General features: G+C 48.2%; 7 protein-coding genes and 1 non-coding gene across 8 annotated transcripts; 2 read left to right on the top strand and 6 right to left on the bottom strand.

Annotated features, from left to right (window-relative positions):
- Positions 1–141: 141 nt before the first annotated feature.
- Positions 142–2,531, bottom strand: I303_106546 (uncharacterized protein; the record flags this gene model as incomplete). The annotated part of the gene is made up of 10 exons (XM_018411457.1): positions 142–459; positions 572–594; positions 672–837; positions 904–1,029; positions 1,107–1,334; positions 1,416–1,712; positions 1,795–1,892; positions 1,966–2,086; positions 2,152–2,233; positions 2,323–2,531. 10 exons carry the CDS (start codon positions 2,529–2,531, stop codon positions 142–144), a joined length of 1,668 nt encoding a protein of 555 aa, XP_018259269.1.
- A 393-nt stretch (positions 2,532–2,924) lies between these two features.
- On the bottom strand, positions 2,925–4,384 carry I303_106545 (uncharacterized protein; the record flags this gene model as incomplete). The annotated part of the gene is made up of 7 exons (XM_018411458.1): positions 2,925–2,974; positions 3,212–3,401; positions 3,496–3,589; positions 3,676–3,815; positions 4,001–4,074; positions 4,152–4,233; positions 4,313–4,384. 7 exons carry the CDS (start codon positions 4,382–4,384, stop codon positions 2,925–2,927), a joined length of 702 nt encoding a protein of 233 aa, XP_018259270.1.
- A 389-nt stretch (positions 4,385–4,773) lies between these two features.
- I303_106544 (uncharacterized protein) lies at positions 4,774–7,617 on the bottom strand (the record flags this gene model as incomplete). Its single annotated transcript, XM_018411459.1, has 10 exons — positions 4,774–5,003; positions 5,107–5,570; positions 5,671–5,795; positions 5,873–5,988; positions 6,109–6,400; positions 6,480–6,631; positions 6,742–6,783; positions 6,861–7,073; positions 7,210–7,305; positions 7,389–7,617. The coding sequence occupies 10 exons, from the start codon at positions 7,615–7,617 to the stop codon at positions 4,774–4,776; spliced, it is 1,959 nt and encodes a 652-aa protein (XP_018259271.1).
- A 1,287-nt stretch (positions 7,618–8,904) lies between these two features.
- On the bottom strand, positions 8,905–12,769 carry I303_106543 (uncharacterized protein; the record flags this gene model as incomplete). Its single annotated transcript, XM_065969393.1, has 9 exons — positions 8,905–9,577; positions 9,656–9,811; positions 9,877–10,011; positions 10,074–10,624; positions 10,698–11,342; positions 11,408–11,608; positions 11,670–12,297; positions 12,361–12,463; positions 12,538–12,769. The coding sequence occupies 9 exons, from the start codon at positions 12,767–12,769 to the stop codon at positions 8,905–8,907; spliced, it is 3,324 nt and encodes a 1,107-aa protein (XP_065825465.1).
- Positions 12,770–13,613: 844 nt separating this feature from the next.
- On the top strand, positions 13,614–14,676 carry I303_106542 (uncharacterized protein; the record flags this gene model as incomplete). The annotated part of the gene is made up of 4 exons (XM_018411461.1): positions 13,614–13,679; positions 13,747–14,063; positions 14,141–14,501; positions 14,563–14,676. 4 exons carry the CDS (start codon positions 13,614–13,616, stop codon positions 14,674–14,676), a joined length of 858 nt encoding a protein of 285 aa, XP_018259273.1.
- A 328-nt stretch (positions 14,677–15,004) lies between these two features.
- I303_106541 (uncharacterized protein) lies at positions 15,005–19,658 on the top strand (the record flags this gene model as incomplete). Its single annotated transcript, XM_065969392.1, has 16 exons — positions 15,005–15,413; positions 15,487–15,685; positions 15,756–15,879; positions 15,953–16,123; positions 16,201–16,317; positions 16,393–16,497; positions 16,557–16,647; positions 16,711–16,952; positions 17,006–17,056; positions 17,108–17,253; positions 17,324–17,585; positions 17,648–17,794; positions 17,874–18,131; positions 18,202–18,324; positions 18,395–18,557; positions 18,622–19,658. 16 exons carry the CDS (start codon positions 15,005–15,007, stop codon positions 19,656–19,658), a joined length of 3,645 nt encoding a protein of 1,214 aa, XP_065825464.1.
- Positions 19,659–19,869: 211 nt separating this feature from the next.
- Positions 19,870–22,314, bottom strand: I303_106540 (uncharacterized protein; the record flags this gene model as incomplete). The annotated part of the gene is made up of 8 exons (XM_065969391.1): positions 19,870–20,160; positions 20,275–20,331; positions 20,413–20,717; positions 20,826–21,680; positions 21,744–21,817; positions 21,909–22,044; positions 22,123–22,150; positions 22,228–22,314. 8 exons carry the CDS (start codon positions 22,312–22,314, stop codon positions 19,870–19,872), a joined length of 1,833 nt encoding a protein of 610 aa, XP_065825463.1.
- A 445-nt stretch (positions 22,315–22,759) lies between these two features.
- On the bottom strand, positions 22,760–22,873 carry I303_106539. Its single transcript, XR_010669135.1, has one exon. It is a non-coding gene; the product is annotated as a 5S ribosomal RNA (ribosomal RNA).
- Positions 22,874–23,255: the final 382 nt, after the last annotated feature.

The following is a 23,255-nucleotide window of genomic DNA, read 5'->3' as shown; positions in this document are numbered from 1 at the left end:
CGTGAACAGCTGGACGGTAAGAGAGAGTATGCATCGCATGTCTGTATCCTCCCGCATCAAGAACAAGAGGTTTATGCGAAGTCCACCTTGACCAGTATGAAAGCAATACTGATAATACTCTACAAATCTAATGCTTCTACTCTACAACCTTTTCCCTCTAACACTCAAACTCACTGCACTCAGGCAAATTCCTCCCAGAATAACAAACACGAAGACACTTCGTATACTGTCCAGGTACGCCAATTTTGCTTGTAAGCTCGATAACGGGTCCAAAGTCGGTAAGATCTCCGAGGGCTCTTGAATGAGTTGTCTGACTAATTCCATATTATCCGGAAACCTCGAAGTGAGGGATGAGAAAAGGACGATCTGTTGAATACATGCTGAGATCGATAGGCCGATCACCTGACCCAATGCTCGAGAGAGATAACATGCTGAGATTGCCAATGACAGTTCGGAGGGCTAATTGAGACGTTGGTCGATCATACGATCAGCTTGAGCCCTTCGCACGCACGCAGGCAAGCATACGCAATGAGATGTTTTAAGCTGCGCTGGGTGGAAATCTCGGACTCACCTCCACGCAAGCTATCAGAGAAGCTATATTCGTACAAGGGGGGTTTTACTCAGCCACAGTTGACTAGGATGATATTGGTGAGCTATAGTTTGTGACTCACTCAACAAAGTCGTTATGGTGATACCACCTCCCAAAGCACCAAAAGCCATCTCAATCCAAAGTTCGTTTTTGTCCGTATTGGGACCCCAGAAGATGGTGAGTGATAAAGCTTGGATCCAAGGGATGAACGATGCGAACGCTTGGAACCATTTATATTCTCGCCAGTGCTGTTGACGCTCTCATCAGCATACTGACGGATTGACAAGTCTATCAGAACAAGCAATGCGACTCACTCGCATGTGCCATCCTGCATAGAGCGAGCTGAACGATCCGACAATCGAACTTGGCAACAATAACAAACCAGTCTCAGAACCGTTCAGACCTCGAGTGACGTGCAAGTATACAGGCTGCATGTACAGCTACAGATAGACTATCGATCAGCATTTCACATGCCATATCGAGAGTATCAACGAGATGAAGTACCCTTTGTACTCACTCTTGAGAAGTTGGACAGTGTAGTCAAGAAGAACCCCACGAGGATCAATCTAGGTTGCGCTCTCGATAGCATCGTGAGCGGTAAGATCGGGTGCAGTGCTTTCTTCTCTACCCAAATGAACAGCGGAAAGGCCACAAGACCCGCAACGAACAGCGTCAATGGGAATGGATGATTCAGCGGATAATGCGACGAAGTCCATAATGAGGAGGAAGTCGAAAAGGCCGATATCTGTATCATCGCCGAAAGTATCAGCCCCTGATCAATAAGACGAATGGAAGACGTTGGGAGAGGGCAAGAACGGAAACGTACAGAGAACATGAGCAAAACACTTCCCGACCAATCAATCCCTTTAATCTTGTCCCAAACGCTATCTCCACCTAAATCTTCGCCTTTCTCTCTATCCACATTGACTTTCCAGATAATCAGCAAAAGCGAGAGGACTACTGGTGGGACCTGGATCCAGAAGGCTGCTCGCCATCCCCATTTATCCGATATCGCTCCACCAACCACTGCACCAAGGGCAGATCCAGCACCAAAGAGCAGGTTCGTGCCTCCTTGATACACTCCTCGGTCGGCCAGAGATACTAGGTCAGAAATGATAATAGCCTGACCTCGCGTTCGCGAATCAGCTTGTATCGCTCGTGACAGACGTGAAATATACCTGAGACGGTAATGGACAAGGACCTACAGATACAGTCAATATACCGCCACTACCTGCGCCGGCGACGATTCTGGCGGCAATCATAAACCCCATAGATGGTGCAACTGCGCACATGATAGTGCCAACTTTATCAAAAATACGAGTCAGCTCCCGCTGTACCCCTACTACAAGTTGATAGACAGCAGACAGTGGACTGACCTAGATACAAACTCACAGCAAGCAACATAACACCTTTCCTGCCCATTACTTGGGCTAGTCGGCCGTACAAAGGGGTCATAGCCGTTAGACCCAATAAGAATCCTGTACCAAGCCATGACGCCTATGGAGCGCAACAAATCAGCCAGAGGACGGCTTGGCGTGTCTTCGAAACGAGAAATCACTTACCAATGATCCAGCGTGGAAATGCGAACCAATCTCGATAGTCAAGTTCGCAACAATCGTCATGCCAAGGGCGCCGCAGAATACACTACATGATGTGAATACCATTATTTGGCCGGCCGTGACTTGAATTTTCAGAGCATCTCGTTTATCGATCATTGTATAATTGTCACTTACGCAAAGGTCAAACCTAAGAAAATAGGCCATATCTCCCGGAATGTCTTGTACACTTTGACATCCTCCTTTTTCTGTATGGATCCATCTTCTACAGCACCGTAGTTTCCTGAAGTATCTCGGTTCGTCGCATCGTTCACATTGACGGTCGTCTCGCTACTTGACGCCGAGGGTGATCGTAAAAGAGCTTGTCGTTCGTCTTGCACAGTCATTTTTCAACGTATCGTTATCTTTGGTAAATATATCACGATAGATATGGGTAGCGTGATCTTTGATCGACACAAACTGATGAGACATTCTACTATACACTTCGACCCACGCCAAAAGACACCCAATAACAAGGAAACACTCCAAAACGGACCAAGAGCTTTGAGAGATCAACTGGTCATCAAGTGGAAGAAGATATGCAAATGGGGTTCCTGTTCTCTGCAAGAAAAAAAAACAAATCACAAGTCGCCATTTCACCATCGCTCGGACTCGGTCAAATCCGATCATATCTCACTACACCCTGAACTATCAGTGCATGCAACGGTGGTTAGCGCTTCACATCCTAAGCCGAATGCATACACTGTATTACAAGCATTTGTGTGACGTTGTCTACCGTTCTATCTTCTTTCTAAGGCGTCTTCAGTGTACCAATTGAGGCCGAGGAGAGCTACAGAGTGAAAAAGCGTATCAGCTTGGTCCTTGACAAGAAGGAAGTAGGACCAAAATGGAAACAGCTGTGCTTGCTCAGGATATTCAGCGCTGTTTGCCAGCAGAAAGACGAAAGTGGGGCAAGGGGACGGGAAAGTGCGGATCAAACGCGCATGATCCTCGAAAGCGGATCATCGATTAGGTAGACCGAGGAACCCCATTTCCAGATGAAGTTGAAGGGAATCGAACGACTCACAAGGCTCCTTCAAGGTTTTATGCTGGTATCCGAGAACAGCTAACCCACCAGCTTCCGCACTGAAGTGATAACCTGTCTTCAAGGGCAAATCGCACCATCTAGCAATGAAAGATCTGGTGAAGTGCCCATGGGAGAAGATGATGACGTCAGCGTAATCCGCTTGCTCGGGGGAGTCTGCGGCGTCTTCAGCCTATCGTTGATGCGCATTGATATACAAGTAAGCACACTGTAGCTGTCTCTCGCTTTACTCATGGAGACAGTTAGTAGTGTGCGAATGAACTTACAGCTTGGTGTATAGCTCTGACTTTAGCGATAACTCTATCTACCCTATCTGTCATTTGTTGAGGGGATTCTCCAGGAGTCTCACCGGGTGGGCACCTGAAGATGGCGATTGTCAGCACTATGACCGTTATTTGTAAAGCCCTATTGAGATAGGGTAAGTCTCGAACCCCGTCACTACTCACCCGTCAGCCCAAATATCCCAATCTGCCTTGTCTTTCCTGATATCCTTGGTGAGCATCCCTTCGTATTTCCCGTAATCCCACTCTCCGACGTCGGGATCAGTGACAAAGCTGCACTTGGCTGGCTTGTCATCGGCGAAAAGCTACCAGCGATGGAAAGAACCTGTCAGCGCGAAGGTCTATCTTGTTGGCAGGATGTTCGGGGTGATATTGGATCACGACAAATATGATGAAATGCATGACAACCTGTCATTCAGTGGATCACCCTTGCGCAGAACAGCTAGGTCTACGAGACACTTCGCGGGAGGGAGAGGGAGCAAACACCTACAAGTTCTGCGGTTCTTTGCGCTCTCTTACGTGGAGACACGAAGACGTGTCGAAGATGATTAGGGTTGATCAGCTCTGTAAACGTAAATTAGCAAAAAGCCTCGACTGATCTTGGATACAGTCAATTGTTGCAAGAACACATATACACTCACTTCCTTTGCCCATCATCTTGGGACTCATCTCCTTGACCATCTTCTCTCCGTTCTCGGTGAGGGGGATGTCAGTGACACCGGTCTGCAAATGAGAGGCCACATCAATGCCATCACGCTTCTACCGCGGAGGGCCAATATGTGGTTAGAAAGAAAACACTGACATGTCTACCGTTCAGTGACCATTCCGTCTCTCCATGACGGATCAAGTAGACTCTTGGCATTCGTCGACCCATTGTGACACGCTCCTGTTTGACAGTTGATGTTATTTTACCTATTCCCAAAGCACCAATATCCGGTCAAGATGCTGAAATGGAAGCATGAGCGTATGAGCGTATGAGCGAGTGTGCGTCTGGTCAACACACAAAGAAAAAGTCCGGTCAATTTACCCGAACAACGAATTGACTAGGAAAACTTTGTATTTCAACGAACATGGTTATACTACGTCATTAAGGGATTTATCGTAGTGCTCTCCTCGTAAAAGCGTGAAGCATATTCCACCGCGGACATTCAATTCATCACTCTCTATATGCAATAGCAACTAGCTCGCATAGATTGTAGAACTGGTAGAAAAGCATAGCTGATAGAGCCCACACTCCAGTGTCCTTCCGTACGCCGCCTGACTCTACAATCTCCCCACCTCCATCTTGACCCTCTCCTCAACCTGCTTAGCTTTCTCCCTCAAGATCTCTTCATCCACAGCGCTCGCGTCGCGGTGAATGATGACCTTCTTGTCCTCAATAGAATTATGGTTCTCGCCTAGGAAGAAATTACTGGTCAAGAGACCCGCAATGAGGGGTACAATACATAGTACTAGAGTGGGGACCTCGAGATACCAAGCTGTGTCGAGGTATGCTAGTGATCAAGAGATGTCAATGACGAATTCCTCGGTCACAAAGCTCGCAAAGAGGAGAAGAAGGAGATATGCGGAAGAGTCGTAAAGCAAAGACCTACTCACACCTGATGATTAACTCCCTGTGCTGAGTTTGGGCTCTGGCAACTTTGATCGACCCGTAAATGTTATTGATCTGCGTCGCATTCAGATATTGCCCGAGATTAGCTTGAAGATGTTTCGGTAACTGATCTGTCCAGATCGCGGCAGAAATCGCTCCTCCGATAGCCCCGCCAATTCGCGTCCATAACGCAAGCAAAGCCATCGCGAGGGCCATATCTTGGTGAGGGACTGATCCTTGGGCAGCAACTTGTGATCCGACAACGGAGCATGCTCCCCCCATCGAAATGATTACTGGACCCATAACCATCAAAGCGTCGCTTCGGTGTATATGCCGAGTCTGCACGTATACGATAGCTTGACCGATTATTCGAAGGCATAGTCCAGTCACTTGTAGGTATTTGTAACGATGCGTATATCTTTGGATAAGACCTGCAACCACCCCGAAAAGGCAAAGTCCGACAGTCGTGCTAAAGCATCACGAGTACGACTGATATCAGCTGATACACACCGGCTGAGAACGTATTGAATGGTCGAAAAGGAATCAAGGGTGCTGCAATGTGGCCTCACATGTTACTGAAGTAATTGTAGTCCTTCGCGGACCAATCGACGACGACGTATACCCATGACAGATAATACGTGCTGTGAATATATCCCGAAAGATAGTATGAGAAATCGATCACGCAAGAGCAGATCTGTCGAGTCGGAACGCGACATATCAGCGTGTAAGGATTCAGCCAAAAATTTCCAAGACGTTGAGCAGGAGACGTACCAGAGATCTATTGAGGATCCGCCTTGGCATGATTGGGTGTTTTGCGTACTTCAGCTCCCAGATGGTGAAGCAAATCATGAGGATACCGCCCACCACAAACATGGCAATGAGCGAGGCTACGTGATGGACCAATCATCAGCCGCCTCATCTCCCGTACCGCAAATCTTTCTTGACATGGCAAGTAGTACCATGAAGTTGAACGGCAGTTGTTTGACTGGGGGTTTGCTTTGACTTACGGTTCTTCCAGTGGTTCTTGGCACTAGCATACAAAGTGAACGGGAGGAGTAACATCGCCCAAGCGAAACCCATCAAGAGTAAACCGAGGACATCGATCATTTCACAATAATACACAAACATCTGGGTGAACGATTTTTTCGGTCCATCTTCTTGGCCTAGAGCATGTCTCCTTGCGTAAGAGGACGAAGCCAATGATAGGGCACCGATCTTCTTGGCTTTCCAATCTGCCCAGAAAAGAACTCCGATAGCCGGCGCCATCAGGATAGGTACCATGATGATGAACATTCCAAACTTTACCACCAATACTCGGTCAGCTACATTACAGTACGATACTTTCGAGAGTAGCCAAATACGATCTCGTCCCACTCACACCCCATCTCCAACCGTTCTCGCTGTACGCATTTATGCCTTGTGTGATGGATCCAGCGATGAATGCCGTGTAGATATATGGCGCAGAGTACAGGCCTGAAGCCAAGCCACGCCATTGGAGAGAAGTGATATCGGCAAGCAAGATCGCCATGACTGCAGTAGACCACCGGATTCACATTGTTTTGTCAGTCCAATCGATTTGAAGGTCGCTGAGCAGGCTCAGGAGAGGGTGGCCAGCCTATGGAACGGTGTGCATGACTCACTAGCGGTGATACCGGTCGTACCGATAGTGTAAAGCACTTCACCTACCGCAGAGATAGCAGTCAGAGAAGCTAAATTTCGGCCAAGCTTTCTGATCATTTTGTTCGAAAGGAAGACCCACCAGCAGCCACATCCGTGACGTTCTTGGAAGCAGCCACAGCGATGTATCCCAGACAGTAAAACATGACTGACATAGCCAGTGCCGCGGGCCGACTGATCAGATCCGCGATTTTCGCTTCGAACGGCCGCATCACGGCGGTCATGATGGACGTGACCACTTGGATGGTACCTAGTAAAGCATGGGACTTGAATGCGGAGGTGGCGAAAGACAAATCTGATTTTCCAGGCGACCACATAACAGTCAGTCAGTCATTTAGTCAACCGACAGTTTAGTGACACCACACGATGATAGATCTCATATCACAGTAAAATCTGATCTACTGGACTGGGGTGGACTGAACGTGACTCACAAGTCCCAGTGGTCGATCCTTGAAGGGCGTAGATATTAGCTATCAAGGCGATACTTCCCCACAAGATCCAGATTTTCCATCCGCTAAAAACGAGGTCTGCAACGATGCCAGTTGCCAGATACAACGATTAGTCAGCCTGTATGTCTGATGCCCAGACAGACCGCAGGCCAGAGACTTACAAAGCGCTTCAATCTTGGTAACTCCGACATCCTGCTCGATGGTACTTTGGTGGGATGAAGCGTCGTCGTGATTGGTCTTGTTCAGCGAAGGCATATTTGCCTCCTCTCCATTGAGGTTCAGCGACTTCTTGACATGCTCTTCGGTCCGAGTATGTGTGAACGTCGGTCTCTGAGACGCAGATGCCTCAGTCTGACCGGGCTCTTCAGAAGAAGGGTATCGAGTCGCCATCTTCAGTGTGTGACTTGCTCTGGGGACAAAGTCAGGATGGTGTTTTTGCTTGTAGATCAATTCGACACTTTAGGAGCTTAAAACTAACAAAATAAGACCTATATATATGTCAGAAGCTGCAGGACCCGCTCCGAAAATTTTGCCAAAAAAAGATAGGAGCTGAACTGAACATCCAGGAACAAAATGCGTAACTGGGCCTTGCAATATCGCTTTGCATATCGCTTTGTAGGGGGCGGAGCGGAGCATCGTGGACCCTGTTCGTTCTGTCTCTTGACTTGTGCATAGATTTGCTTTCGGGATAATCGGGTTCTCATTATCATCATTGCTTCGTTGTTTGTGAACTTGCTCAGCGGAGATGCGTTGCGGTGGTCGGATAAAAAGATCACTTATCTGATAGCTCAATCATTTTTCGGCCGTCCCGACAAGGGAAACAGAATAGTATTGCAGGGTTCAACCTATACCTGCCCCTTCGAGGGATTCGGAAATATCGTATGAAAGCATGGAAGTAAGGAACATGGAATTGCGGAAATATGAATGTAGGCCAAGTATAAGAAGGATAAAAATAAGTCTAGCTTGTTCAAGTCAGTTCAGTACCTCGCATCAAATGTGTCCCTGAGAAAACCTAGGGTCAAGTTATCTGATAAACCTAAGTTCAACTCGGCATTCCGAGAGAGTCAATCGAGGTCAGTGCGCCAAGGCGTTCCTTTCCCCCGGATTATTCTCGCACAACGCCAACGTCCTGAGTCTGATATCCCTGATTAGGCGCCGAGTATATACAGCGCAGCATGGGATCGACTTGAGCACATAAGGATAAGTGGCAGGTATCGCTTCGATGCAAGCGAGTCATGCTGATCTCCTGCACCTGAAGCTGGTCCCCGAAACCTTCCTTACACATTGAATTGAATACAGGAGTAAGACGTAAAGAGCAGCTGCGCAATTCGGGATGATCGTCCGATCGACCTTCGGCGAATCCCAGTACGAGTACACATATTATGCATACTCGTTCGCATGTAAGCCCATATCGGAGTTATCAATGTTCTGAGACCCTTATTCGGCCGACTAGATATTCAGGCCTGGAAGATACCTTACTGGATGACATGCTGTCTGCAGATTCATGGAGAGATCCAATGAAGAACAGCTACCAGGCTCGACCGCCAATTGACAGGAGGTTTCATGATGACAAGTGCATGCATGAAGATGTATGCAACAAGCAAAGAACTGAAAGGTTATTCCCTGTCTGCTGGGAGGTCCGAGATCTGCAGTCCATCGCGTCTATCGTCCGACTCGTTACGCAACGTCCACATCCACTTGCATCCCTTCCTCACCGCCCATACCCACTGACGAGTCAGTCGACCTCCTCTTCACTTCCCTCTCGGTCTCATTGCCCATCGGACTAGCCGGTCTTTTACCTTTCCCTTGATCCTGCTGCAAAGCTTGCGTCCTCTCTTTCTTCATTGCTCTTTTCGATTTTCCGTGCTCCTGCCCTGTATTGTGCATTTCCTGTCCATCCACATTGTTCATACATTCTTCCGCCATGTTCGTCGCCTGCTTTCCATTTGTCTCCGCAGCTGCGCGATTCGTCTTATTCTTTTTGTTCTTTCCGATTCCATTCGAATTGACATTGACATTTCCATTTCCGTCTAGAGTCGGATTAACGTCCTTTCTCACGGCCCCGACAACACTGCCTTCCCCATCACCTTCTTCCTCTGCTTCTACGAATAACAGACTAAGAGGCTCCATGTAATACTGCATTTTCCACATATCCCCAATTCGTAGAGACATGAAATCGAACGAGATCGAAACGACCGGTCGACTTGGGATCTCGTGCGTTGCTGCTGTATCATTTCCTGCTTCGTCGGTAGAAACGGTAGGCACAGGGGTAGGGCTGAAAACGGGTAATTTAGGTAATTTGGGATACCGTTGTGAGAAGTGATTCAACAAGATATGTTTTGCGTTCATCCTAAAACATGGGTTCGAGTTGGTAAGCTATATCTGGGCGATATGCGTCATGACAGCAGTCTTTCGAGCGAACACGCACCGCCTTCCCACATCAATCGCCTGAGAAAAGGTCGAATGCCCTTTGATAGCAGCCACTTCAGGCTTGTCGTCTTCGAGCGTCGCTTCGTGTATGAGCAAGGTAGCATCTTGTCCGGCTTTGACAAGCTCTTCAGAGGGCTTGGTATCTCCAGAGTACCTATATCGAGGCGAAATAAGTAATGAGTGACACGTTGCTCGCAGGATTGGAAGAAGTAGACATACACAACTTTCCAGCCCGAAGCATGCTCAATTGCCAATCCATACGCCCTTCCTCGGTGTGGTACCAGAGGAGCCCAGATCGAAGACAGTCCCAAGCTGTTCAACATTGTATTCACAAGCCGCCAGTGATCTCGAGTGCTATGTCGCAGCCAAAGTTGATATTTAGTGATACGGTCAATTGGACTTGCCAAGGGACTCACGCTGCAGGTGTGAAGTTGTAGACATGCGTAAATGGCCATAATCTTCTGCCGTTCGCTCTGTCTTCCAGCCCTTCCGACTCCCATTGGTCTAGCTCGACACCCTGATTCTCCGCTTCTGCTTTCGACTTGACTGGATTTTCACTGTAATTGGGATCTCCCGCCGAAGGAGCACGCCGAGGCGGTGTCCTTGATCTCGACCTAGAACGAGAGGGTCGAGGTATTTCGGCCTTAGGAGCATAATTCTCAAATAAATTGCCCATCGGAGAGGGTAAAACAGATCTGTGACCCTCTCTGATTTCTAAGGGCTCATGCAGGTTTTCTCCATCCAAGCTCGTGTCGGCCGCTTGATCGGCAGTTTTGCGAGACGGCGAAACCGGATCCGTAGACCTGAAATTGCTTTCCACCTTAAAATTCAATCTTTGTATGTTGATGAACTGCACATTCCTCAAAGCATCTTCGGAGGGTGCAGCATATTGCCATGAAGCTGATTCCTGCAGGTTCAACGCAATGCTGGTTGGTCCAATGATGTACAAAGGGGAATCTATACCAAGCTATGACCAGCCCCAAAGTCGTCAGCCTTCATTATCCCTGACAATTGGACGGGCTATGGTTGGTTTTACTCACCTTGAACCTTTCTTCTAAGACACTATTCAGCCCCAAATGATGATCCGCATGCATGTGACTGATGAAGATCATGCTAAGCTCCTCAAACATTTTTTTGGTTCCTTCTTTACCGAATCTTCTCCTGATTTGCCCGAGAGTCCCTTCTCCCGCATCTAGGAGTATACCTCCCAAATCAGGTATATCGAGATGCGTGGAGGATACATTCCGATATTTCGATGGGATGGCACTACCCGTACCAAGAGTGGTCACCACTATGACATCCCCTATCTGCTTTTCACTGGGTGGGCCTGAACGAAGAGCTGAGGAGACTGCGATTTGGGCCGCATCGCATGCAATTGAGTATTCAGGCATGTCCTGTCTTATCGTTTCTCTCGCACTTTCGCCTTCCTCTTTCGTGATCAAGAACGGTATATCCTTCTCGTGAGTCTCTAGCATGGTGACTGGCGCAGGCGGGTGCATACGACAGTGTGTGCCTTCCACCAAGAATGACGTATTGGGCGGTAGCATTACAGACGGAGATCGCGGGGAGCTGACCCACGGCGGGATAAAGATGTTCGGGTCGGCTATGGAGAGCTGAAGGGTATTCCATGCTGCCGAGTTGAAGACTGTACGATCGGGATAATTAATCGGATCGGCTATCAAATGCTACATCACCATGATCGAGCGTTAAGTCAAGTCTCTCTACCGCAAAAACTGTGCGGAAGACTCACTTGAGTGCGAGGACCAAAAGCTGTCATCCAATCTTTGTATTCCTCCGATTCCCATACCGACCTAGGCACTCTATGCACCATCAGGTGGACGTGTACTGCAGGTTCTACACTTGATGCTGCTCCAGGTTGGTATTTTTGGAAGGTAGGATTTGATAGCAGATCAGATTTGCTGTTCTCCGAACAATTTACAACGATCAAAACCTATCCCAAAAAAGTCCAATCAGCTTTGTATCTTCTTTTCGACCAGGGTAGGGAGACTTACAGCTCCTGGTCCACCTCCGACTAAGCAATCTTCGGGTTTGACAATCCGCTTGCCGCCCTCGGCATTGATGTCATCCACTTCAATCGCTTCTCCTCTCGTCAATTTTCCTCTAGCCGGTCCCTTTGGCACGCCTAACGCATTCGCCTTATTCACGTCGAATTTGCCTCGCAGATCAGATGCTTGACAGATATATACCATTTGAGTCTGAGCATCCTCTAGAGAAGGAAGAGGCAGCGGATATCGAGTATCTGGTATGGATGAGCAGATGGTACCATCGGGATTGACGAATGGATTTGCGGGCTGGGGAGATGCTGGACGAGGTGGAGATTTAGATCCAGGAGGTGGAGGTCGCCTGGATGCTCTGGCTTTGGGACCGTTATGGAATATATCGCCTATGATCTGGTCGGTCCATTTTTGCGTATCTTCCGGAGATAGTCTAGCAGGTCTGAAGTCTGCCGAATGAGGGTCAAATGAGGTGTATTGTGGTGACGGGCGTGATGGCCCAGCAATTGGTTGAGGACTCAGCGCGATGCCGTGGACCGTGATGTTCGGCGATTTAAACAGTTCGACTGCCTCGCCTGGTGCACAAGATCGAGGATATGATCGCATATTTACCGTAAGTGAATCCCTGGAAAAAGACCAGATCAGCCTGAATGGACGAAGCAAGAGCAGCATCGCACAAGACGCTCACCGAATGACAGACGATCGCAGTGTAGACAAATAATGAGACATATCAGGCGGACCGACGATGTCCACCTTGGAGATGCCCGCATCAGCAGCAGTCATCAAAACCCCTGCAATTGCAAATTTGACGTCAGTCCAATCAAATTGTTGAATGAAGAGACAGCTCAAAATGTTCATAACTTGCCTGCTAACCCTGCTCTCGATCTAGCTTCGCCAGTCCCCACGAAGATCCCACTCAACCCTTTCATGGTAGTTCTCTTCTGGTTGAAAGCGCGCTGCGCACCTTCCCCACAACCAAATAGGAACCGGGCATTGTCGAAGGAGACATGCAGAGAAAGGTCGGAGTCTGGTCCCGGAGCTGTCAGACACTTGACTTGCCAATTAGGCAGATATGCCTCCGTATTTGACGGCGCCATCTTGAAGCGGAAGGACGTGGTGGAAAAGGGAGATCGACGGGTCAAACGATGAGCACAGAGGCTCCCGTACAAGAGAAATGGGCGATTGAGAAGCAGGTTGACTGACTGCCGGATGTATGATGAGGAGGGATGCTATATCATTGGGGTGTCGTAAGGCTTATGTACAGGTCAACTTGGGATATACTTCATGGAGATGGAGATGAAGACACGATGCTTTCTGAAATTCTTAGTGGAGGCGAAAGTACACTCTTACGGGGATTCCAGGCGGAGGTGTCCGTGCCTAGTGTCAGAAGAGGCTACAGTGAGACGGGGATCCTTCCTCCTGCAGTCATTCATATCTGGCCGAAGCATTGCACAAGCACAAGCGAGAACCTCACAATGCGCTCCAAGCCTCAGATGTCAGGAGGCTCATGACCTGCTTAACCCCGGTCGGCGACGGTGTCACCAGGCTTCATGATGACAGTCTTTGGTAAGCAGCCTCGGCGAGCACTATTGAGGCTTACGTACACAGCAACAAACCGTGACTAACTTCGCTTATTCCCGCGGTAACCGAAACACAAGCCGAGATGAAATAAAGCTCATTGAGCCGCACTGGGCTGCTGATGCACAATGCTTGTCAATCGATTGATCAGCATGAATCAGCTTATTGACAGCTCGGGGAGTTGATGAGTCACCACTTGTGCCGAAGTGTCAGATCTCGGAGCACAAATAGCTCAGCTCATAAATCCAATAACAAACGGTTTCCTCGTTCAGACCAGAAAGATCAAACGCAATAACACCTCAAATTCCTAAGTAGACCAAGTGTACCCTCGACATATCCTGAGGTAAACACTCCAGAATCAGAATGTCGACAAGCAAACACTATGTTATCTTCGGCGCTACCGGCAAACAAGGCGGAGCGGTTGTAAAAGTGAGTCACATAATACCCCGTCGAATGACGGTGCCCGGAGGTCAAGCTGATTGACAATGTTACGTAGTGGCTCGCTCCATCGCATACCGAACTTTCAATCTTTGCCGTCACTCGAGATCCCTCATCATCAAAGGCTCAATCGCTTGCATCTTTGACCAATGTCCACCTCATCCAAGGGGATGCATCAAATGCCGAAACGGTATTTAAGAGTGCTGAAAGCAAGATAGATGGTGTCTTCTTCGTCAATGTCGGCTATGATGCCGCCTCACAGCTTGAGCAGGGCAAAACAGCCATTGATCTGGCTAAGAAGTACCAAGCCGGTCATTTCGTATTCTCAAGTACGGATTTCAGTGGACATAGAGAGAAAGATACAGGTATCGCAGCGTAAGTCGTCTCTCTTATTGAACGGGATCAATTAATGGATTAAGATGGATTGATCTGACTGCAATGAGTTCAAACAGGATCGAAGCGAAGAAATTGACAGAAGATCACTTGGTCGCATCAGGCTTGACGTACACGATTATACGTCCTGTTGGATTCCTAGAGAATCTGTTCTTACCGGGATACATCGACGCTATACCTCATTTCTGGCCGCCTCACCTGCTTAAGTCAGGTATAAGAACGGATGATATCGGACGAGCAGCTTCGGAGATCTTGCTGGATCCACGTCGATTTGGAGGAAAGACAATAGGCTTGAGCGGGTACGAAGGGTCACCACAAGATTGGATGGATGCGTGGCAATCTGTCACAGGAGAAGATTTACGTCAAAGGGAAAAGAAGATGAGCGGAGGAATGGATGAGGAGAGAATTAAGTTGCTGAAAGTGAGTCTCATCTCTCAGTCCTCTGTGATGCGAGCCATGCTGATTCTCCCTGAGGTCTCAGTTCATCATGCTCAACCAGAACGACGCACGAGTGGCAGATACTAAAGCGCTTTTCCCCTGGGTGTCGGATCTATCGTCTTTCCTTGTAGACGCTAAGAAGAACAGTCTGATCTGATGAAGTTGGGAGCATAAAGATGTAGCAAAAGGGACACGCTCGGAAGGAAGCTCTGTAGATATCGGACTGAATGCATGGTGTAGACTATCGCTGTTCTCGTGACTCACTCCCACAGCACTGTTCACGCCTGCGCTCAGGATGGGCGGAGATAACCGCCGAATGCACGCTCGGGTTTGACGCGTTGATTTTGCTCCGTGAAACGCGTCAGTCCAGGCCAAAATCAGTAATGTTCACAACTCTCACAAAGGTATCGTCTTGCGTGTCAGTGCTCTGAAGCTCGCCCTCGTTCACAGTTCCCAGCTCAGAGGGGAATCTCGGGAAGATCGAGATGAGCTACTCTCCTGCCGCGTCACCTAATCCGTACTCGACGCTAGACCTGGACCTGGATCACGATGATCTCGACGGACGGGGAGTGTCGCCATCGCTAATCGACGAACCAATCGACAAATATGCCATCTTCTTACCTGCCGTACAGTCCTTGGTAGCTGCCTTAGGAGGATACGAGAACATCGAGACTTCGCCGGGATCAGGGAAATTCGAGACGATCTATAGACCTGGTGATAGTGTTCTGGGGGTATTGAAAGACCTGAAGAAGTTATGGAGGAAGGACGATGAAGATGACGAGAGGACGGTAGCGAGATGTATGGCCAAAGCTGGTCTCATGAGGGAACTGGTCGCTCTCTTGACGGAATGTACGGATCGAGGAGACTGGGGACGCAAGGTTGCGCTTGTCGCTTGTGAGTCGTCTTAATCGACCACATTTACTTCCAAAAATGGTTGCCAGAAGCTCATGCCATCTCCGAATAACAGGCGATCTGATAGCGGCCCTGACTTGGCCTATCGACGTCGCTTCGGAGTTGACAGAGATGGAAGATGAGCCGGATGTCGTAACGGATTACGCTTCACTGTTGCGGGCTCAGCTGGAATATAAAGCGTTGTTACTACAATCAAGTCAACCGCTTCGATGTCTGTTAGCCTTGATGCTTCCCAGTCTGGCGAAACCTCGAAAGTGAGCGGTGCACGTTAGACCTCAACAGGCATGATCAATGTTGGACGACTGACGGAATCTCTATGTCCAGGGATGAGAAAGATGAGAGAGTCATCTCGCTAGGGCTACACGTCGTCAGAAACTTGCTAGCCATTAAAGATACCGTGGCCGAGGGTACAGCTACAGGGGAAAAGGAGGAATTTGCCAATCTGCAGGTCAGTTGCTGTTTGTATTGCCATTTTTTCTCAAGCGACCTCCTGGCTTACAGCTGATCCATGAATCTCGTAGTCCACCTTGATATTGCAATTGAACAAACTGACCTATTTCCAACTACTCCTCACATTGGCATCTTGTGTCGACATGACGGATTTCAACCCTTTCAACGTTCTCGTATTGGATGTTCTACATCTTATCTTCAGATCGGTGAAGCCCAAGGATCTGGGGCAAAATCAAGATCGAGTAAGTGTCGAACCCGCGATCACGATCACGGGCTGGAAGACCTTGATCGAGAGACTAGCTAATATCTCCGCAAACAGGCTCCCTTAGAAAATCTATCGAAGTTACTGGACGCTGAGAAAAGGCAGAAAGCGCTGGTATCGAAAGTAGGGATGACCAGGCATTCGAGATTCGGAACAACTGTGGCTGTGCGAGCTGTACGTACTTCTTTGCAATTGCCTTTCCGACAAGTAATAGTTGGAACTGATAGATTCCTGCCCTCATCCAATCAGGGAGAGCAAAAAGTAATTTTGCATAAGCAAAATGCCATATCTGCAAATGCGGGCAAAATCCTGGACGAAGTCAAACGAAAGCGAGCGCAGAAAGCGAAGAAAGTAGTGAGTCACACGTAACATGACCGACAAGAAGGGAATCCAACTGATCTGATGGATTGTAGGATGAGCTTACCCAAATCGTCAACTTCAGTCCGGATGCTATGCGGGCTTTGCAAAGTCTAGCGAAATCGTTCATAGAGTCCTGCTTCAATAGCAAGTTTAGGCCTCCTGACCCCTCAGACTAATTATCGCTGACGTTCTGTCCTGGTTTGATAGTCTTTTTCGCCTCCATCCTGAAAGACATCCGAATGGAACGAAGTAAGGTTCGGCCGAGCGATAATGTGCGAACCTTCTACCTCACGAGGTTTTTCATCGAATACCTGCTTGTGCTGCGACAACAGGAGGAAGCGAAGGGATCCAAAGAGCACGAGCTAAACCTCGGCCTCGTGGCGGAGATGGCTGAGATAGATTCGATCCGATGGCTGTTCTCCAGGATGAAGAGCTCGATGGACGATAAGGTGCGTGCGCCTACAGTATTTATTGGTAGAGACAATGCTGATGACGACTGCAGCCACCAGCTTGGACAGAATTGCAAGCCAGTCTAGACTGTTTCACTCAGATCGTCAGTCACCCTCTTGTATCGTTAACGCAAATAGCTGAATGTGCTCGATAGCTCTTATTGTTGGACGCAATGGCTACTTCGGGAGAGGAAGAGGACGTAGAAGTCGCCGAAATAGTACAGAATAATCTTTACTACAATGGTGATATACTCGACTCGTCTTTATCGGTAATATCGCAGTATCGAGATCAATCAGTAGCGTAAGCTGCCCTGTCTAAATTTTCTCAAAGTTAGGAAAGACCAAGAGAGCTGACTTGCTTGTGTTTCCAGATACCTCGACTCCGTCATTCATTTCGCTTATGTCCTTCTGCGAATGCTGGAAAAGTATTCAAAGAACAAAGCATTCATGTTCATACGGAAGAAGAAGGCAGCTCGGAAGAAGCGAAAGCAACGAGATGAAGCGATGAAAGAACCTGATTCCACCCAGAATATACCGGAAGAGTATGGCAACGAAGAGGAAGAAGCTCTTGAGCCCGATGCTGAAGCGCCAAGTTATGCTGAACATGCCTTCACCTTCAATGCATTTGAAAAGGTCCGTTTGGGTTTCACTCCTCTCGTCCTGCAGACAACAAGCTGATTCCGATTATCATGTAGAGATTCGCAAGTGAACCTGTCACCAATACACTGTTGTCTTACCTCGCGAGATTTCAGGAGTTCGAGGATAGTGAACAGATGAAGAGGGTAGTCGGGCTTATGCACCGTCAAGTCATCAAGGCGCAAGCTGAAGGGCTGTATTTCAAGGTTAGTACTTGTTATGCTGCCACGAAATATCGCATAGTAAGATTGTGCAAGAAGGCAAGCTGATTCGTACTTAATTTAGGTATCAACTTTGAACCTCTTCCGGAAGATTATCGACTCCGCCCATACCTTACCAAAGCACGATTCATCGAAAGACTTAAACCAGCTCATCCAATTTGTTTTGCGGAAATTCTTCAAGCGAGTCGCGGAAGATCCATTTTTGATTATTGATGCGTTCAGCAGCAGGTCGAGAACCAAATGGAAGGAAGTCAGTAGTTATCAGAGTGGAAGTGAGAGCGACGATGGAATGGGCGGACAGAGGGGTAGAATAAAAGAAAAGGTAGATCCGACTTCCCCCTCGCGCACAATCTGGTAACATCAGGCTGATTCTTATCTGGTGTGATTTGCAGATGGGTCAAGCTGAGATCGAATTCAAGAAGAACAAGAAATTGAGCTGGAGTCAGCAAATGGAAATCACTGTTGGAATATTGATGAAAGAAGAAAAGAGCGATTGGATAAAATGGATAATAGAGGTGATTCCGCTCTCATATTCGTTCGACGACGGGGGATGGCCAACTGAAGGAAATTTGTCCTTGTATCTAGGTTCTTGAGATCGCGTTGGCGGCGCGAACGGAAATAGTCATTTCGACCGATGGGACCGATGCTGCTCTGCGACAAGCCGACAGCGATGATGAAGACGACGATCAGCGAGTCAGGGACTTCAGCGGACCAAGTAAAACTGCGATTGATAAATTCGTACAGCACGGTGAGTTGTTCTTTCATCCTAAGGCTGTACAGATGTTTGAAGCTTATGTCCCGGCTATCTTTAGATCTTACGCCCGAGACCGATTCTCAGAAATTAGCAGTAGCGCAAGACTCGCATTTCCGATTGATGTTACGATTATTATCTTTCGATATGATCCATCCCGATAATCTCGATCCCCCTCAACCTAATCCTCTCCCAGCTGCTTCGGAACCGACGAAATGGTTCTTACCGGCTCACATTGTTCCTTCATCAATCTCGACCTCCCTCGGCGCTTTACAACAATACCTGAGCAATCCACCGGAATTGGACGAAAATACCAAGAATTTACTTCGTCGCAAGAGACCTGCGAAAAAGAGGAGGTCTAGATCACCTTCGTTAGATGAGATGGACCTGGATAGCGAGACTGGAGAATTGGTGCGACGGGTCAAACAGAAGAAGATCAGGAAGAAGAAAGAAAAGGAAGTTCAGATCTTCAAGTCGGCTGCGTTCATTGAAGATTCGGACGATGAGGATGATCAAGCTACAAAGAGATTCTTCGAGAATGAGCAGCGTCTGCGGGACGAGATGAATGCCTTGGCGGAGCGTCAGGGGAATATCATGCGTGCGAACGGAGGGAAGAGGAAGAGGAAGGATCAAGCGAAGAAGAAAGGAAAAGGCAAAGAGAATGAAAATGAAAATGGAGATCTCAATGGAGACTCCAGCGCGGATGAACACGAAGATAAGAACATGCTTGAGGGATTCTCACAGATAGACTCGTCTCAATTGTTAGGGGATATAGGGATGGACAGCGATGACAAGCGTGGAAGTGGGAGTGGGAGTGAAGATGAATCGAGTCAAGCACAAGCGAGAAGGCGGAAAAGACCTTCAATAGTCCCGCTCGAATCGCAGCTCGCAAGTGATGATGATATGGACAGTGGGGATGAGGACGATACCAGGATATACGGGCACGAAGGACGAAAAGCAAATTGGGCTCCGTCGCCGGTCGGAAGGGGGGCTGCCTCGGACGTACAGATGGATGCGGAAGATGAAGTACTTTCTGCGAGTCGAGATTCAGGTTTAGGGGGAAAAGTCAGGCGCATCGTCGATTCTGATTCCGATTGATCAGTTATCCTATGTAACAGGCAGATCACTTTGTATTCTACAATGCCTGAGTATCGATGACTATGAATTGCATTCTTACGATCTACTTCCGTACCCCCCAACATTCGTACAAAACCCCATAACGTACAAAACGCAAAATCACTTATACATACAACAAATCGAATTGTCCTGCTCCATTTCTCTGTTACAATCGAAACCAGATGCACTGTCACTACTGCGAGTTCAACAATCCCGTAGTCTCCTGATCTGCACCAGCACCAGAACTGCCTAATCCCGACAATGACAATTCACTCTCGCTCCACCGCTGAGCATCTTCGGCACCTTGCCTGATATTCACCCTGAGCAAAACGGGTATAGGTACGACAAGCATGATCAACAGGAATATGAAGCCGTATCGAAGATTCCCCGTGAGGTCAGCTATGAGCCCCACGACGGCTGGACCGACGAAGGACGCGGTTTTGTCGGTGAATGCGAACAGGGAGAAGAAGGTCGATTCGTGGCCCTGCCAGACGGTATCAGCGATCTCGAACCGGGACCATTCATTTTCGGTCACTATACAGCGGAAAAGCTGGATACCACGCTAGGGAGAAAGACGACATAGCAGGCATGCACTTACAGGAGGAATTAATTCTGTATACACAGCTCTGGAATAGCTCAAAAAGGGACCGTATACCTATACAGATACAGATATAATGGAACATTAGTCCAATGAGTGATATAGTTTAAAGCTTCTTGGGTGGATGTGGCGACATACCAAGCCAAACCATACTCCCAGGACATACATCTCTCCTTCACTCCTCAGTCCTCCGATGGGCAACACCAGGCCTATACATGTGTAGAGGGGAATGACGCCGCCCGCGAGAACGGCATACAAGAGGATCCGGAAATTGGTGATTGGCTTATTGGGGGATGATAGGCGATGTTGTAATTTCGGTACGAGTATCGAGGAGATGACCGCTGCCATCTGGACGAGAATACCCATCAAAATCACTTTCGAGGCTGACATAGATAGGACGGAGGAAGCGAAGAGTATCGCAGAGTATGTCGTTGTGTGAAAGCCTGGTTCGATAAACGATGTCAGCGTAAATGACGAGGATGGCGATGACATACAAAGAAATGTTTAGCGCAGCTCCGATAGAGACGGGTCGCGTTGTTTGGGCTACTCACCATCAGAGAGGAACATCCATGCTACCAAGAAAACGTAAAGATTCGGTAATTCTCTGATTTGCTTCGGCTTCAACATGCTTCCAATTCGTCGCCAAGCATCTCCTATTCTCAATTGCCCGTGTTTTCCCTGCTGGCTTTCGACATGCGAGCCGGTTGGTAATCCGATCCAAGACGGAATCGTGAAAACAGCCCACCATATCCCGCTTAAGCCAATAGCCAACCTCAAGCTGAATGTGCTTCCTTGGAAATACAATACCGGGATGAGGAGAAGTGTTAATACCGATACGCCTGATAGGAAGCCGAGCGCGATCGCAGTCGAGGATAATCTGGACACAGTCAACGAGAAAAGGGTCTCGTAGTGAGTCTTCAGGCCATGTACTGTCGATATGATCGGTTTCGCACTCGCATTCGTCCTTGGCGCAACATCATATTCGCCTTCCGTTAGATCTGCCGCAGAAATTGCTCGAACAGCCATCCCCATTCCTCGCGGTATTACTGCATTCCCTTCTTCATCTAGACTCGCTCTTCTCAGTCCGGCGACCGGATCAATTTCGGCTCCATTCAGTCCTTCAACGTCCGTGTGCAATGGATCGTCATTCCCGGCAGATCCCTCGTCAAGCTGGGCTTGTGATTCCTTGTAGGCTTGTTGGACGCCTTGGTCTTCGCGAGCTAGTATCGGCAAAAACGCATTTGCACAGACAATACTTGCCGCATAAGTTGTATTGCCAACTACGAACAGCAAAGCAGCAATAAAGGGCAGAGCGACATTTGGTGTCAAAGGGAAGACAAGGAACAGGACGGCTGAGAACGCTCCGATATAAGCGAAGAGAAGAAGTAGTCGTTTGCGCCAATATGCTGAGATCCCGAATGATCAGCCTTTTGTCTCTACGATTCGACGCTGACCGGGCTTGAACCTACGGGAATCCGCTAAAGGTCCTATGGAGATGATGCAGATGGCCTGTATAGCAACGGCTATAGACTTGACATACATACTATTTTCCAAGAAGAGCAATCAGTCCAACTCAGCCTTCTAATACGATGATTGATGAGAGATAGAGATGCCGAAGCTCAACTTCGACTTACCTGAAGGAAGCTGTGTCCACCCAAGCACCTAATATCCGAGCTTTGCAGACTTTTTCGACTTCGTCACCGACAGATTTACTGAGGCTACATGCTTCCACAAAGTCCGGCGCATAATATCCTATCTCTCTAGCTAGTTCTGCGATTATCAAAGCACGGGTAAGCTTTCCTTGGGCCATATGCCAAGGGTCGCATCAATGGAAAACATCGGACCTACGCTCCAGCGTGATAGGAAGGAATATGGCCTAATCAGTCACTGTCAGCTACTACTCGAGCTCCAGAACTTTGAAAAGAAGTTTGAACATGGTTCAAGCTGACATACCAGTCCACAGGCCGAATACACCTCGGCTGCAAAAGCGTACGAATACCAAGCCCGGACATGAGGAGGAGGAATGCCACTGATCGCCATGTTGTTTGCTGCTTCCTACAGGGATTTTCAATGAAGCCAATGGACGATTGGCTGCTAAGGATATATGTACATCTGAGCCATCAGATCCGCAAGTGATACAGGCTTGAGACTTATCGGAAAAAGGTTGGTTGCAGCGAGAGTCATCAAGAGCCAGAGTTACCAGTGTCGAGTGATCCGTGCGAGTGGAGGTAAACAAACTACAAACTTAGCCTACTTTAACAAACGTGGTTTCGCGTTGAGCACCGTTTCAAAGGGTCCTTTAGGTCCGAAAAGAATATTCCGATCAATCAAAAGGCACACACACACATACACACATGGATCTCCAACAGGGACTGCCTCTGAGTAGCTATCGATCAAGGAAAAAAGATTTGCGACCGTCTAATGATCGATTTTACAACTTATCATCGACGTTCAAACATTGAGTAATCGTTGCCCAAAAAACAAAAACTACAGCACCCGGGATTCCCAAGTGGTCCCCCACCTTGGTACTAACCGAGCGATATCCAACTTAACTGCGGGAGCAGACGGGACCCGTGGCTTTCTGGATTCTATGGCCGTAGATGAAAGCCAAGGGGAGACTGCATTTATGAATGTTTGGACTCTGCCGGTTGACGACGACATTGACGGTCTCGGATGTGCGTGGGATGCATAAAGCACCGGGTCCCGTCTGCTCCCATCGGGCTAGCGTCGGACAGAGACGGCATGGCAGATGATATGTCTATATCGAAGAATGGGAAACAACGCATGTCCAACATGTGAAATGTGTGTACTGCGTTCAGACGATGGACGCCATCAAGGAAAGATGGAAATCGTATGATTGATGATTGAATAAATGCATGATGTACACTGATTACATGACTTTGTACTGTATAACACCTCATTACGTTGACTTCTTTATCCCATTTAACCATATTCCAAACCTATTCCTTCCACCATCTTAT

The sequence above is a fragment of the Kwoniella dejecticola genome, chromosome 8 (genome assembly GCF_000512565.2).
Source record: "Kwoniella dejecticola CBS 10117 chromosome 8, complete sequence".
Taxonomy (NCBI): Eukaryota; Fungi; Basidiomycota; class Tremellomycetes; order Tremellales; family Cryptococcaceae; genus Kwoniella; species Kwoniella dejecticola.
The sequence above is the reverse complement of the archived record's forward strand: the minus strand, read 5'-3'. Positions and strand labels throughout refer to the sequence as shown.